Raw genomic sequence first — 12,968 nt, forward strand, 5'->3', positions numbered from 1 at the left:
GGGAAGGGGGAGGGGGAGGGGGAGGGGAAGGGGGAGGGGGAGGGCCCTCACCCAGAACCCAGCCATACTGCGTGGCCACCATGAAGCTGCCCTTGTCGGCACTCCCCAGCAGCCCCTTCAGCGTCTCCTGCAGTTCCTTCTGCAAGGGGGTCACCTTCCTGTCAAGGGCCGAGGGCCTGGGGACCAAGGCTGAGGCTGGCAAAAGGGGGCCCGTGTACTCGGGGTGCTCCAGCTGGGCAGTGGCATTGATATGGAGCAGCTTCTGGAAGGTGCTTTGATCCTTTGGGGACTCGACACCTAACGGTAGAGGATGGAGAGAGAGGGGAGGAGCTAGCGGAGGGCCAGGAGGAAGACGGTGGAGGGACACGGGGGCCAGGTGGGAGAGCCAGAGGCACCCCTCACCCAAGTCTCACCCTGGACTCTGGGCCAGGAGCAGCGGGAAGAGGGTCTGCCAGTCACCCACTAGGAGTGGACACAGAAGGAGCAGATGCTGGGTGAGCCCGGGCTTGCCCGGTCTCCCGGGTGGTGAGCGGAGCCCTGAGGCTCCCAGGCGCCCTCCTGGCTCAAGGCTGGGGCGGTACTTGGGATGGGGCGGGGGATGCACAGGGGGCTTGCCATCACTCAGGAGAGGGAGGAATACCCGCCACCGCTCACCTAGAAACTGGGTGTGAAACTCAGGGTGGAGCACAGCCTGCAGCTCGGCCTCCAGCACCTGCTGCAGCACACACAGGGCCCACACCACGTCCACCTGCAGGGCTGGCTCCAGGCCCGCCAGCTCTGACCCCAGCTTCTCATGCACCTGGGCAAGGACGGGGTGGGGTGGGGAAAGCAGGTTTGCTCCGTGGCCACAGGCATCCCTGGGTGGGCAGCACCTGGAGCTGCGTTATGACCTGGCCACACTGAGGCCCAAGAGGGTGATGGGGAGCAACGCTGGCCAAGGTGCTCTTGGTCAGGCTTGGGGCACCCCTGGTGGAAGGTACCAGAAACCCTCCTCATCCCTTAGGCCCAATCTGGACGGCAGCTGTGTTCCCCCCGCTGCCCCTCCCACTGGCAGGGACCTATGGCACAAAACCACGTCTCCTGCACAGGGGAGGTATTTCTGGCCCTGAGAGGAGTTAGAGATTATGAAAGGGGAAGTAGCTGGCTGGCTGGGGCAGGGCCCACCGCGGGGCCCTAGGGTCATACCCAGTCCACTCGCAGGACGCTCTCACCCCTGCAAGTGGATTGAGGTCTCTGAGCCCCAACAGGGCATTGAGGGAGCCCTAGGAAGCAAAAGCAAGGGTCCCCCAGCCCTACTGCACAGTGAGCCGTCGGATGCCCTCCTGACCCTTGGCTGCCATGCTGGATTTTGCGTGTCTCGTCCCCAGACAATCCCTGGGACGCTGGCTCTAGCCAGCTCCCTCCACGTGCCCATGCCGGGCCTTCTTCCTTACTGCCTACACCCGGGGCCCCTCAGCACATATCCGGTCTCTTCCCTCCCTCCCACTCAGTCCCGAGCTGCTCCGAGGAGGGCTGAGCATCCGAGGCAGGGAGAGTGTAGGAGCTGGGGGCGTGAAGACTGTACCAGGCTGAAGAACGGATCCTCCCGTTCTGGGCGGAAGTTCACACGGGCGAAAGCCAGGAGCATGTTGTACAGGTGTGGCAGAGTGATGCTCTGGGCTCTGTCCAGGACGTGCTGGGCCGGTCAGGTAGGACAGAAAGGCCGGATGAGAGGTGCCCGGTGGCCAGTGCCCCATACAGACCTGGCCCTCCCCCAGAGCCCATGAGCTCCCAGCCCCAAGGGGTAATTTACACAGGGCAGTGGGCCAGACCCTATCCTCCCAGAGGCAATCGCACACACAAAAGGCCTCTGACAGCAGCTTTAGAAATACTCCTCAGCCTACAAACACAGTTTCAACCTGTTGGCACATAAACCTAAGTGCAAACATCCTCTTTCTTCACAACTCCATTCTGGGGTAGCTGGAAGTTCAGGGAGAGTTCTGAGTGGATTCTCAGCCTCGCTGTCTACACTGCTCCCCACACAGCTATCCAAAGACAGACAAAAACTCCTACGAAGTTTGGTGAAAGAATGGAAGAAACCGTTTACAACTATATTTTCTTTCACTACTAAACCGTATCATTTCTCTCCAAATAAGCCAGAATAAGGACTCCACGTTTGCCACCAGGAAGTGTTTCCAGGCCGGAGGGGGCTCCCTAATGAAATGACCAGGGAGCCGGCTTATGCAGGGGGTCAGGCACAGAAGGCCCTCAAAGCCAGGCCTCAGGCCTGCACCCCAGCTCACCTGGGCAAAGGCCTCAAACAGGGGCAGATTGAGCCACTTAAGGAAGGCAAAGGACTTGGTGCAGCGTGCCACCTCGCTGGACGTCAGGCTAGGAGTGTGGGGCAACAAGTCTGCAGCCAAGCGCTGGAACACCTGCGTCTGGTGGAAGCCGAGTTTGCCTTGGGGACAGAGCCCGAGATTTAACTGGTGAGGATCGGCAGGCCACCCTCAGGCCCACCCGCCACCCACCCTGGTCTCAAGAAGCAAGAGCTTGGTGTCTGTAACCAAATTTATCCCTGAGGCCCAGCAGAGAGGATCAGGGCCCGTGAGTCACAGTGTTTCTGTGGCAGCCTTTTAGGCCAGTGCCCGCCACGGTGAGGCAGGCACCGAATTTGACACAGCTGCGGCCAGAGCTCAGCCCCCGCCCCACTCTGCTCTCCGCGCACAGGGCTCACCATAGGCGTAGGCCAGGTCCAGGAGGATGCCTTTCGTCAGGGGGAAGGGCTTCTGGACCAGGTGGTACGAGATGGCCCGCAGCAAGGGCACCGACCGCCGGTTCTGAGCTGCCAATGTCACCAGCACCTTCCGCAGCTCCTCGGGGCCAAAATGCTCCACCAGCTCCAGGCACTGTCAACCACAGCCGGCAGGGTCAGCTCGACGGCCCGAGGGCCAGGGGTCCCATGCAGTGCAGGCCCTGCGAGACAGTAACTGGGCCTGAGCTTACTAAACACAGGCCCCACCCGTGCAGGGCCTGCCCCCACGCCCACCCCAGGGAGCCCCCAGACGGGGGCGCCATGTCTGCAGCCAAACTTATCCCCAGGCCCCAGGGCAGGGGACCCGGGGCCCATGAGCTGCGGAGCTTGCTGTAGCAGTCATCTGGGCCAGCCCCCGCTACCACGGGAACAGGGGCTGAATTTGACTAGACTGCAGCGCTGGGGGTGGAGCAGGGGGTGGGCAGGCGTGGAGTCTCTAGGAAGCACTAGCCGGAGGCTGAGCCCTGGGGCGGCCCAGGACACACTTCAGGAGTTGCCGGCACGCCGCCTCCAGGTTATGTGCAAGACGCAATTTTGGAGGAATACAAAGGAGTGGGGTTCAGGCTCTGCACCCCCCTGGATCCTTGGAGGAGCCAGTGGGTGCGGAGAGCTGCCTCCAGCTGTCTGAAGCGCCAGTCCCTCCAATGCCATGCCCCAGACTCTGGACAGAAGCTGCCAGGGCTCTGGATCCCAGTACCTTGTCCTCCAGGCGGGTCATCAGAGACTCGGAGAGGTGCCCCGTCTTCATCATCATGGCCACCAGCATGCGGCTGTCATCGATTTCTGCCCAGCGCCGCTCCAGCTGCACCAGCAGCTCGGCCAGCAGCTCCTGGGAGTCCTGCTCCTGCATGTAGTTGGCGCTGGACTCGGCCAGGAAGGCCAGGTGCTTGTACTTCAGCCTGCGCATGCGCCAGCGGACCTCCTGCTCCACCGACCGCAGCTCCTTGGAGGTGGGGGGAAGGCCCAGTGCATAGAGGCTCCGGAGCAGCTTCACGAGGGTCCCATGCCAGACTGCAGTGATCTGGGTGGGGGGACACAGGCAAGGTCACACCCGGGACCCTGCTGACCCTGTGCTGTCACAGAGCGGGCCGACGCTCCAAGCTGGTGGCTGCCTCCCTAGAAGCAGCTCCCCACCTGTCACTTACGCGGGCGCACCAGGCTGCTCCTCCCTCACAGCCTGTCTGGGCCAGCAGGCCCACCACAGCGCTCCCTGCAGGGTGTGTCTCCAGGCCTCAGGGGAATACGGGGGCCACTCGGGGAGCCCTCTGGTCCCACCCTCAGGGAAGGCAGTATTCAGTAGCTGAGCAGGGCTCTGTTGTCTGCGGGGCTAAGGCCCTTAACTCCACCACTCTGCAAGTCTCCTGAGCCCTCATCTGTGAAATGGGGCTGCACTGCTGAGAGGGGGAGCTGAAATCACACACACGTGAGGGGCAAACAAAAAAGCTGTTGTGTGAAAGGCCGGGCAGAAGGAGAAAAGTATGCGGGACTTCCCTGGCAGTCCAGTGGTTAGGACCCTGCGCTTCCACTGCAGGGGCTGGGTTCAGTCCCTGGTTTGGGGAACTAAGATCCCACAAGCTGTGTGGTGCAGCAAAACAAAAAATAGGTATGAATTTGATCTCAGCATCACATGAGCCTCCAGTGGCTCCTGCTTTTTCTGCAGATTTCCCTGAAGTAGGAAGGCTCTTTAAAAGAAATCTTGTTCACTGCTTACATTTCTAAATACTTTGTTCCTGGTTCATTACTAGTTTGTAATTTTGTTACAATGTAATTTGTTACAATGTAATTTTGTTCCAAATGTTCAGCCTTATCTCTAAAGCTTATTTTGTGTGTAAAATGTTCAATGAATAACAACTAGAATTATAGTCTTAGAAAAACAAGGGATCTACTTAATTTTTGTTATATTCTCAGTAAGAAATAAAGCTCTACTGTGACCCGCACATACACACTTAACTAAGACAAAAAGTTCCACGGAACACTTCCCTTACTACATGTGAACTGTTTTCTACATTACTCTATCTTATTAAAAACACTTGGCCACTTCCACTACACTTTCATAACCTACAGTTTGAAAAATTTCATTTAATGTGGTCCCTTCCTTGAGCTGCAAGTCTCCTCCTCACCATCCCTGACAAGTGGACACAGGGCCTCGCCCTTCTGGAGCAGCCAGGGGGAGGGTCTGTACCTCTCTGCTGCGCCCCAGGCCCTCTGGCTCCAGCAGACCCCATGGAGCCACGGGAAGAGTCTGCATGAAGGGAGTCCTTCCTCACACGGAACACAAACTGGGTAGAGTCCTGCCCCCAATCCCTGCCACACACAGGTCCCTTCTCTCCACGCTCCACCTTTAAGGATCTGATCGGATAACGCCCATGGGCAGCTCAAGTTTCTGAGATCCTCTGCTAGTCACCCCTCATCTCCTCCAGCTTCAAGAGTGTTTTCCCCCGTCAGCCAGACACTGAGTGGGGGCTATGCAAGCCAAGACTGCAGGGCGAGGGGGAAAGCCCCCAAGGCATTGAGAAGAACCATGCTCGATCCTTCTGCTTCTATTTACTGTGTCTGAGTTGCTTATCTGTAAGATGAGGACAGCAATGTTCACCTAACAGACCTGCTGTGAGGATTAACAAGAGAAAGCAGACCTAATTGGGAAGGAAATCCAAAAAAGAGGAGTTATGTGTATTTGAATAGCTAATTCACTTTGCTGTACAGCAGAAACTACGGTGTAAAGCAACTATATTCTAATAAAAATTAATTTTAAAAAAGAGAAGAAACACATTAAAGTACTTTGGAATCTATAAAATGAAAAAATACCCCTGGACGTGGAGGGCCTGAACACACAGCAGAGCTCCTGTCTACACCCGGAAAGTGACTGGATGCTTCGGACTCCGGGGCCTCTGCTGTTTTCTGCTTGTTGAACCTGCAGAAAGGGCTCTCGAACCCACCTGGTTGTTGACAAGATGGAGAAGTTGCCGAAAGCGGGCATCCTGTATGAGCAAGGCTTTGTCTTTCGGCTTCTCAGACAGCAGGCGAGAGAGCTGGATGAGTGTGAGGGCGGCGTGGTTCTCGTGCAGACAGTGTCCGCCACCCAGAAGCTCCAGGAGCTCCTCTGGCCTGGTGGCCTTCTCGATGAGCTGGTCCACCTCCTGGCGCTCAGGGTAGGGAGTAAACACCTGTTCCTTCTCCACAAGCTCTGACAAAGGACCTGGGAGGCGGGAGCTGGATGAGGTAGCCGAGGACGTCAGAGGCTTCTGGGCTCTCCGGGCGAGTCTCAGCTGGCCAACCGGGGACACGGCAGGGGCCAGACGGGTGGCTTCCCTCAGGAAGCACGTGCATCGCTTCACCAGCCGAGCAGCCATGCCGGCCTGGGGGGCGGGGAGAGAAGCCTCCTAGCAAGTGACTCCAAAGCCCTGAAGAGAAAAAGAACAGAGAAGGGAGTGGTGCAGAGGCAGTTCCCGACTCCCAAACACAACAGAAGAACCAGACAAATGAAAAGGAGTCATAAGGACTTCCCTGGTGGTGCAGTGGTTAAGAATCCACCTGCCAATGCAGGGGACACGGTTCAATCCCTGGTCCGAGAAGATCCCACATGCCACAGAGCAACTAAGCCCACGCGCCACAACTACTGAAGCCCATGTGCCTAGAGCCCATGCTCCGCAACAAGAGAAGCCACCGCAATGAGAAGCCCGCGCACCACAACGAAGAGTAGCCCCCGCTCGCCCCAACTAGAGAAAGCCCGCGCGCAGCAACGAAGACCCAACGCAGCCAAAAATAAATAAATAAAATAAATTTATTAAAAAAATAAAGAGTCACAGTCACACTCCCCATAAACCAGCCCAAACCTCTCCTTCCTGACTGACCATGCGCATGCAGCAGCGTTTTCTGAAGCAAAAATCTCAGAGGACTTCTGCTTCAGTACATGATATAACCAAATAACGAGACTTAGGAGCATCACTTAGGAGCTTGGGCTGGAGGGTTTCCAGTCCTGGCTGTAGAATCACCTAGGGAATGGCTCAACACCTCAGATCCCAGGCCCGACGCAAGACCTCTTGAGTGGGAGTCTCTGCACACAGGGCTTGAACAGCGTCCCCCCCCCCCACTTTTTGAATTTTTAAAAGTACGCAGGATTAAAAATTATTGACTTATGGAGACGATGAGACAGGATATTTTAAATTAGACTACTCATGGAAAACCCTGGACATATCATCCACATATACATCCCACAGCTTCTGTGGATGTTATTTTAATACTTACAGATTGTGAGTGAGCCTCCCCAAACCAAGCTACACTGTTACTCACCGACCTACTAAACACGCGCGCGCGCGCGCGCGCACACACACACACACACACACACACACACACAACTTTCCAAGAGCAAACCTCCTGAACCAATCATAAAAAGCACTTCACAACATGGCCCAGAACTGTCTTCCCAGTTTTACCTGTTTTTCCTCCCTGGAACACACCCTCATTCTAAACAGGCCTTGCACTTTCATTACACCTTGGCAGGGCAGGGCAGGGCAGGGCAAGGCCTGCTGCCTCTTTTTTTTTAACCCCCCTTCATAGGGCTCGGAAAATCACCCCCCATCTTCCCGCACCCAGACAAAAAACGTTACCTCCTCCATGAATGTTACATATCCCGATGCAGCTGCTTTTAACAACTCTGTCCTGCTCACCAGCGTGAATAAATGACCTGGGTAAGGCACCCCGCCGGGGCACGATAAAAGGCGTTATAACCTGGGCCTCCCTCCTGCCAAAGCAGAGAGCGTGTTTGACCTTCGATTTCCGAGAACTTGGCCTGGGACATTTTATTTTTACGTGAGCTCACTGTTGTAGCTGTAGAAAGCTTAGATTAACTGCACATAAAGCAAGAGACTCAGAGAGGAGGAACACCGATCCAAGGGTAACATCCACCATCCACAGAGCCCCAACGGCGGGGAAGCACTGAAAACGTTCCCGACTAAAGACCGTCCTACGAGCTAGCGAGGAAAACAAGTTCAGAAGCCCAACTGGAATTTGTGGAAACACCAACCCAGAAGTTCGGCCCTCAGACGCAGAAAGTGAACGACTTGCACGAAGGCCAGCCAGCGACAGCGCGGAGGACCAGTGCGGGATCGCAGGCCGCCACGCTGGACCTCGGAAAAAGGGCGCGTGCGCACGAGCAGGCGAGGCTCTGGGCCGGGCCCGCCCCCACCCCTGTGACCCCCGTCCCCACCCCTGTGACCCCCGTCCCCCACCCCTACACCCTGCGTCCCGTGCGCCCTCCCGGTCTCCTCTCCCGGCCACGCCCCCATGTCTTCAGGACCTAGGCTCCTCAGGACCCTCTTCCCCCCGGCCCCGAGACCTACGCCGCCACCACCGCCGCTGGCGCAAGAGCCCCGGCTGACCTCCATACGTCCCAGCACGGCCCTCAGCCTACGCTGCGCGGCGCGCTCTTTTACGTCACTCGGCGCGCCGCCGGAAGCGAGGCTCGCCGCCTGCCGCCCAGCCGGAAATCACTTCCGGTTCCTTTTTCCTGCTGGGGCGATGTTCGCGCAGGACGCGGACAGAGGAAGTGAGTGACAGGTGCTGAGCAACTTCGGAAAAATGGGAGGGGCGGTGGGGAAGAATAAAGTGTCCAGAAACGGAGGCTGGGAGGCCTGGGGACCCTCTGGTCAGTACCCAGCCCTCAATCGGAGTATAGGAGGCGACGCTTTGTCGTCAGTGCGTGCTTCCCACCACCTCCCACCCCCGCGCCTTACCCGCGGGCTTCTCACAGCCTCTAGAGAAGCCCCGGCTGTAGACTGCCCAGGGCTGGGCTTTGACACGCTGGGAAGGCCTCTCAGCGCAGGTGTGCGGAAATGTAGGCACAGATTGCCTAGATCTTGCAGTTTTTCCAAAAAAGAATCTAGGATTCTGGAATTTTATGTGCAGTCTCTTGACTTTTAAATATTGACGTTTACTTGTAAAAGAAACTGCGGGGTAAGCCAAGCAAGATGTATCTGAGTTGTGTACGTGGACTTGATTTATCTTTCTTCCTGCACGCCTTTTTTTTTTTTTTGCGGTACGTGGTTCTCTTACCGCTGTGGCCCCTCCCGCTGCGGAGCACAGGCTCCGGACGCGCAGGCCCAGCGGCCATGGCTCACGGGCCCAGCCGCTCCGCGGCATGTGGGATCCTCCCAGACTGGGGCACGAACCTGCGTCCCCTGCATCGGCAGGCGGACCCTCAACCACTGCGCCACCGGGGAAGCCCTGCACGACTTTTTATTTCCATGGAATTAAGAATTGCTTTGTATTTTTGGCTTAAGATTCCAGGGACCTGCCTGGCGGTTTATTTTTAATTTAGTTTTTAAAAATAAACTTATTGGGCTTCCCTTCTCTTATTTTCTGTCCTTTATCTTATGTCTTGATTTATGCCCTTGTTTGGGTGGAGCACATCCTTCAGTACCTCTGTGAGAAATGATGCAAAGGAGGTCAGTAAAGGCCTTGCAGGTCTGAAATGTCTTTATTATATCCTCCTGATTGATTGATAGTGTGGCTGGGTGTTTTAGAAATCATTTCCTGATTTTGAAGCCTTGGTTACTCTGTGAACCTCTAGCTTTCAAGCTTTTTGAGTTTATGTGGAGTCCAAAAATTGTACGTGAGGTGTTTTTTCGCCCACCCTCCTTCCCTTCCTTCTTCCTTTTTCTTCCTGTTTCCTTCTCCTCTCCTCCATTCTTTTCCTTTTTTTTTTTTAAATTTCTAAAGTGTGGAATCTAAATCTAAATCAGTGAACAAAGGATGTTGCAGCCATCAAGCCACTACAGCTGCCCCTTGATGGTGAGCCCTGAGGGGACTCAGGATGGGAACGAACAGGATACTGGCCCCAGATAGCTGAGGTGCATATCAAAGGAATGATTTCAATGAGCCCAGACTAGCATCTTCGCATACATAAAAAGTGCTAAATTAATTAACTTGAGATGCCCGGTTTTCTTTAATTAACAGTAATCTTTTGTTGTTATGACCACCTGGTGTTTGTTACAAAACTATACATCCTGGTTCCTCTTCAATACCTCTTCGGAGCAGTCCCTCAGAGCAATCTGAGAGGCTGCCTCCCGGGTTTGAAATCCTCAGAAAGTCCACCAAATAAAACAATTCTCAACTTTTAGGTTGCGCATTTTTTTCAGTTAACAGGAACCAGTCCAATGAGACCACATATTACATGATTTCATTTATATGCAATGTCCTGAAGAGGCAAGTCTGTAGAGTTGAAAGTAGATGAATTGTTTTCAGGGGCTGGGGAGATGGGGGTGGTGGTGTAATGGGGAGTGACTAATGGGTATGGGATTTCTTTTTGGGGTGGTGAAAATGTTCAGGAATTATATAGTTGCACAATTAACTGAATGTATGATGAGCCGCTGAGTACACATTAAAGAGCGAATTTTATGTTAGGTGAATTATACCTCAATAAAGCTGTGATATAAAAAAGAAAAAGAAAGAACGGTGGGCTAAAAAGAAGGAACTCTAGCACATGAGTAGAGCATGTTGGCAGTGAACCTCGCCATCAGGCCATTTTCTTGGGTAGCTACTGCTGTCATCTTCTTAGGTCTTTCCTCTTGGGCTGGTGAGACTTTGCAGAGGCATTTCCAGAGCTGCCAACATTTTGGGAGCCTGGCTGAGGAGGACAGCTGGGTGGGTCGGGGTGTGTGGCCTCAGGTTTGAGCATGCGTATGTTTCCTTCATCATCGTTACCGTTGCTACGGAACAGACGCCGCCGCTTGCTTTATTGTGCTTGTGTTTTGAGGATGGCTTGTCTCTGCTGTACAATGACTGGGGCCTCCACTGGAACCACTCAAAGCTAGAGACAGTCTACCAAGAGCCCGTGTGTGCCAGCCTCTCTTGCTTAGCTCAGGGGTTCAACCGTGGGTGCTCCAGCAAACAAGGGAGACCCCGTTGCCTTTCATGACCAGCCTCAAGAAGCACACAGGGTCTGCGTTCTCCATGGTGGAAGTGGCCACGGCCCCATCTAAACTCAAGAGGGGGTCTCTGACCTCAGTCTCAAGGGGAGGAGTGCCCAAGGATTTGAGGCTGCATTTCGAACTGCCACAGTCACTCAGATTTTAGCAAGGTAAGCCCACTCTCCCAGAGGGTTGAGGCAGTTCATTCCAGATGCCCTCCACTACCCTCTCTGGAGAGAAACTTCTGGCCTTTTTTTGGTGGGGAGAGGTGTTGGAGAAAGGTAGTTACTCAGTTCTGTGGGTTTATTTATTTGGCTGCATCGGGTCTTAGTTGCAGCACATGGTGGGATCTTCGTTGTCGTGTGAGGGATCTTTTTTTTTAGTTGCGGCATGCAGGATCCTTTAGTTGTGGCACGCAGGATCTAGTTCCCTGACCAGGGATGGAACCCGGGCCCCCAACATTGGGTGCGCGGAGTCTTAACCACTGTGCCACCAGGGATGTCCCCTTATTTCCTTCCTGATTCTACTTGCTAGCACCCTCCACCTTCCTCCTGATCCCAGAACTGCCTTATTGGTGACTTTGAGGGATGGAATGGCCTGGGGTGGGGATCTGACCTGAATGCCCTCCTCGGACTGCAAGGTCCTCGATGAGGAACAAGCCATGGGTCCACCTGGCAGGACATCAGAGCTGTAGGAGATGAGTTTGTCTCCTTCCCAGAGGGAGGGTGGAAAGGAGAGCCGGGATACCTCAGAGCCTTTCTCATCCAACACACCTGCTGACAGATGAAAACTGAGGTGCAGAGAGGTGTGGGGACTCGCCAACACCTGTTCCCATTCCAGTTGGGATCAGGGCCAGATGAGCTGACAGATGACTGTGAGGAGGTTAGGGTACCAGTTTGGTCCTACTGCCTGCCCACCCTGTAACCTGGGCTGGGCACTGAACCTGCCTGGCTCAGTCTCCAGGTCTGTCAAAGTGCTACTTGAGGATGTGTGGTCAGGATGCAGGGACACAGGCCTCTGTCGGGAGCCCTCCAGATAAGGCCCCGACGTGGCTACCCTCCCTCCCTTCCCTCTGCCTCCTTCCAGGCTGAGCCTCGCACTCTTGCCACCACCCTCTGCCAACAGCATCTTCCCTCCTGAAATTGTGCCCCAACTAGATGAGCAGCCCTCCTGGTGTGCCCACCGTGGTCCTGGTTTTAGCACAGAAAGTCCCCATCAAGGGAAATCCCCCAGTCCCAGGCCAGCCAGGGTGGTTGATCACTCTGTCCTCAACCTGCCCACTCTCCTTCCCCAGGTGTACTCAAACCACAACCTGCCAGAAGCCCTGGTGCGCAGAAGAGCCCCGACACAGCACGTCTGAGGCTGCCAGTCCTGACGGGCCCGCCGGCCGGGTTGGCCCTCCACTGGTGTCTGGAAACGTGACCGCTAAACAGTCCCCTACACTGACGACAACTTTCCCGCTATGGTAAGAGTAGCCCCCTGCACCCAAACTGGACAAGTAGTGCGCTGTGCTGACACCTGCTTTCCCTCGGAGAGTCTGGAATTTTGGTACACGCTGGGCAGAGGGTGCTTACAAGACCAGGCCTGATAAAACCCCTGGATGCTGGATCTCTAACGAGCTTGCTTGGTAGACACTTCATGGTCCCAGCTTGTTGCCGGGGGATTCAGTGCCTCCAGGGTGACTCTAAGGGGAGAGGTCTGGAAGTTCATGACTGGTCTCCTCCAGAGTTCACCCCATGTGCCTTTTTCTCTTTGCAGGTTTTGCTCTGTCTCCTTAGTTAGAATAAATCTTAGCCATGAGTGTGACTCTATGCTGAGTCCTTTTGGAGAATCACAGAACCTGGGGGGTGGCCTTGGGGACCCTGGACAAACCTGGCCAAGGGCTTTCCTCTCAGGAGAAGACTTTCCCTCAGGGCCTGGTAGCATTGTTGCGTCTCCAGACCCCCGAGTAAGAGGAGGAATCAGACCTGGTGGCTGTCCCAAAGTCAGCCTGGCCCCAGCTCTTGCTGGGCACATGAACATGTCCTTTCTGCCCTTCTCTGTGTAAAGGAAACTGAGGCCCAGGGAGGGCAGGACAGCCCATGGGCACATGGAGAGTGAACATCCAAGTCTCCTGCAGCCGCCCAGACCTCCCCATGCCTCTCCGTCCTGGCCAGGGGCTCGCTCCCAGCTGGGTAAGGTGCTGGGCCTTCTGCCCTCCCGAATCCTGAACACGGCCGGCTTCCAGGGGCCCACAGCCCATGGAATTTGTCTTCCAGCCTTCCCCC

The 12,968-nt window shown here is 55.4% G+C and overlaps 2 protein-coding genes and 2 non-coding genes across 11 annotated transcripts in view; 1 reads left to right on the forward strand and 3 right to left on the reverse strand.

Moving 5' to 3' along the window:
- The window catches only part of TBRG4 (transforming growth factor beta regulator 4), a 10,137-nt gene extending 1,909 nt beyond the window's left edge, over positions 1 to 8,228 (reverse strand). Inside the window, exons 1-8 of one of the 6 annotated variants that reach the window (XM_027124050.1) lie at positions 8,134 to 8,228; positions 5,731 to 6,195; positions 3,492 to 3,815; positions 2,717 to 2,888; positions 2,283 to 2,440; positions 1,565 to 1,675; positions 655 to 799; positions 52 to 297 (exon numbers count right to left, since the gene is read on the reverse strand). In XM_027124050.1, coding sequence (XP_026979851.1) covers positions 52 to 297; positions 655 to 799; positions 1,565 to 1,675; positions 2,283 to 2,440; positions 2,717 to 2,888; positions 3,492 to 3,815; positions 5,731 to 6,144 — 1,570 coding nt within the window. In that variant the 5' untranslated portion in view covers positions 6,145 to 6,195; positions 8,134 to 8,228. Of the gene's footprint in view, positions 1 to 51; positions 298 to 654; positions 800 to 1,564; positions 1,676 to 2,282; positions 2,441 to 2,716; positions 2,889 to 3,491; positions 3,816 to 5,730; positions 6,196 to 7,401; positions 7,967 to 8,133 lie in introns of those variants that run through there. The other 5 variants (XM_027124051.1, XM_027124049.1, XM_027124048.1 and 2 more) reach the window with 5 other exon arrangements.
- Positions 2,534 to 2,667, reverse strand: LOC113629634 (small nucleolar RNA SNORA5). Its single transcript, XR_003436636.1, has one exon. It is a non-coding gene; the product is annotated as a small nucleolar RNA SNORA5 (small nucleolar RNA).
- LOC113629635 (small nucleolar RNA SNORA5) lies at positions 3,054 to 3,190 on the reverse strand. Its single transcript, XR_003436637.1, has one exon. It is a non-coding gene; the product is annotated as a small nucleolar RNA SNORA5 (small nucleolar RNA).
- Positions 8,229 to 8,355: 127 nt separating the features above from the next.
- The window catches only part of RAMP3 (receptor activity modifying protein 3), a 52,760-nt gene continuing 48,147 nt past the window's right edge, over positions 8,356 to 12,968 (forward strand). Inside the window, exons 1-3 of one of the 3 annotated variants that reach the window (XM_027124056.1) lie at positions 8,356 to 8,438; positions 11,996 to 12,166; positions 12,751 to 12,875. In XM_027124056.1, coding sequence (XP_026979857.1) covers positions 12,791 to 12,875 — 85 coding nt within the window. In that variant the 5' untranslated portion in view covers positions 8,356 to 8,438; positions 11,996 to 12,166; positions 12,751 to 12,790. Of the gene's footprint in view, positions 8,439 to 11,995; positions 12,167 to 12,750; positions 12,876 to 12,968 lie in introns of those variants that run through there. The other 2 variants (XM_027124058.1, XM_027124059.1) reach the window with 2 other exon arrangements.

Source organism: Aethalodelphis obliquidens, unplaced genomic scaffold (assembly GCF_003676395.1).
Source record: "Aethalodelphis obliquidens isolate GAN/ISIS:26980383/991018 unplaced genomic scaffold, ASM367639v1 scaffold27, whole genome shotgun sequence".
Taxonomy (NCBI): domain Eukaryota; kingdom Metazoa; phylum Chordata; class Mammalia; order Artiodactyla; family Delphinidae; genus Aethalodelphis; species Aethalodelphis obliquidens.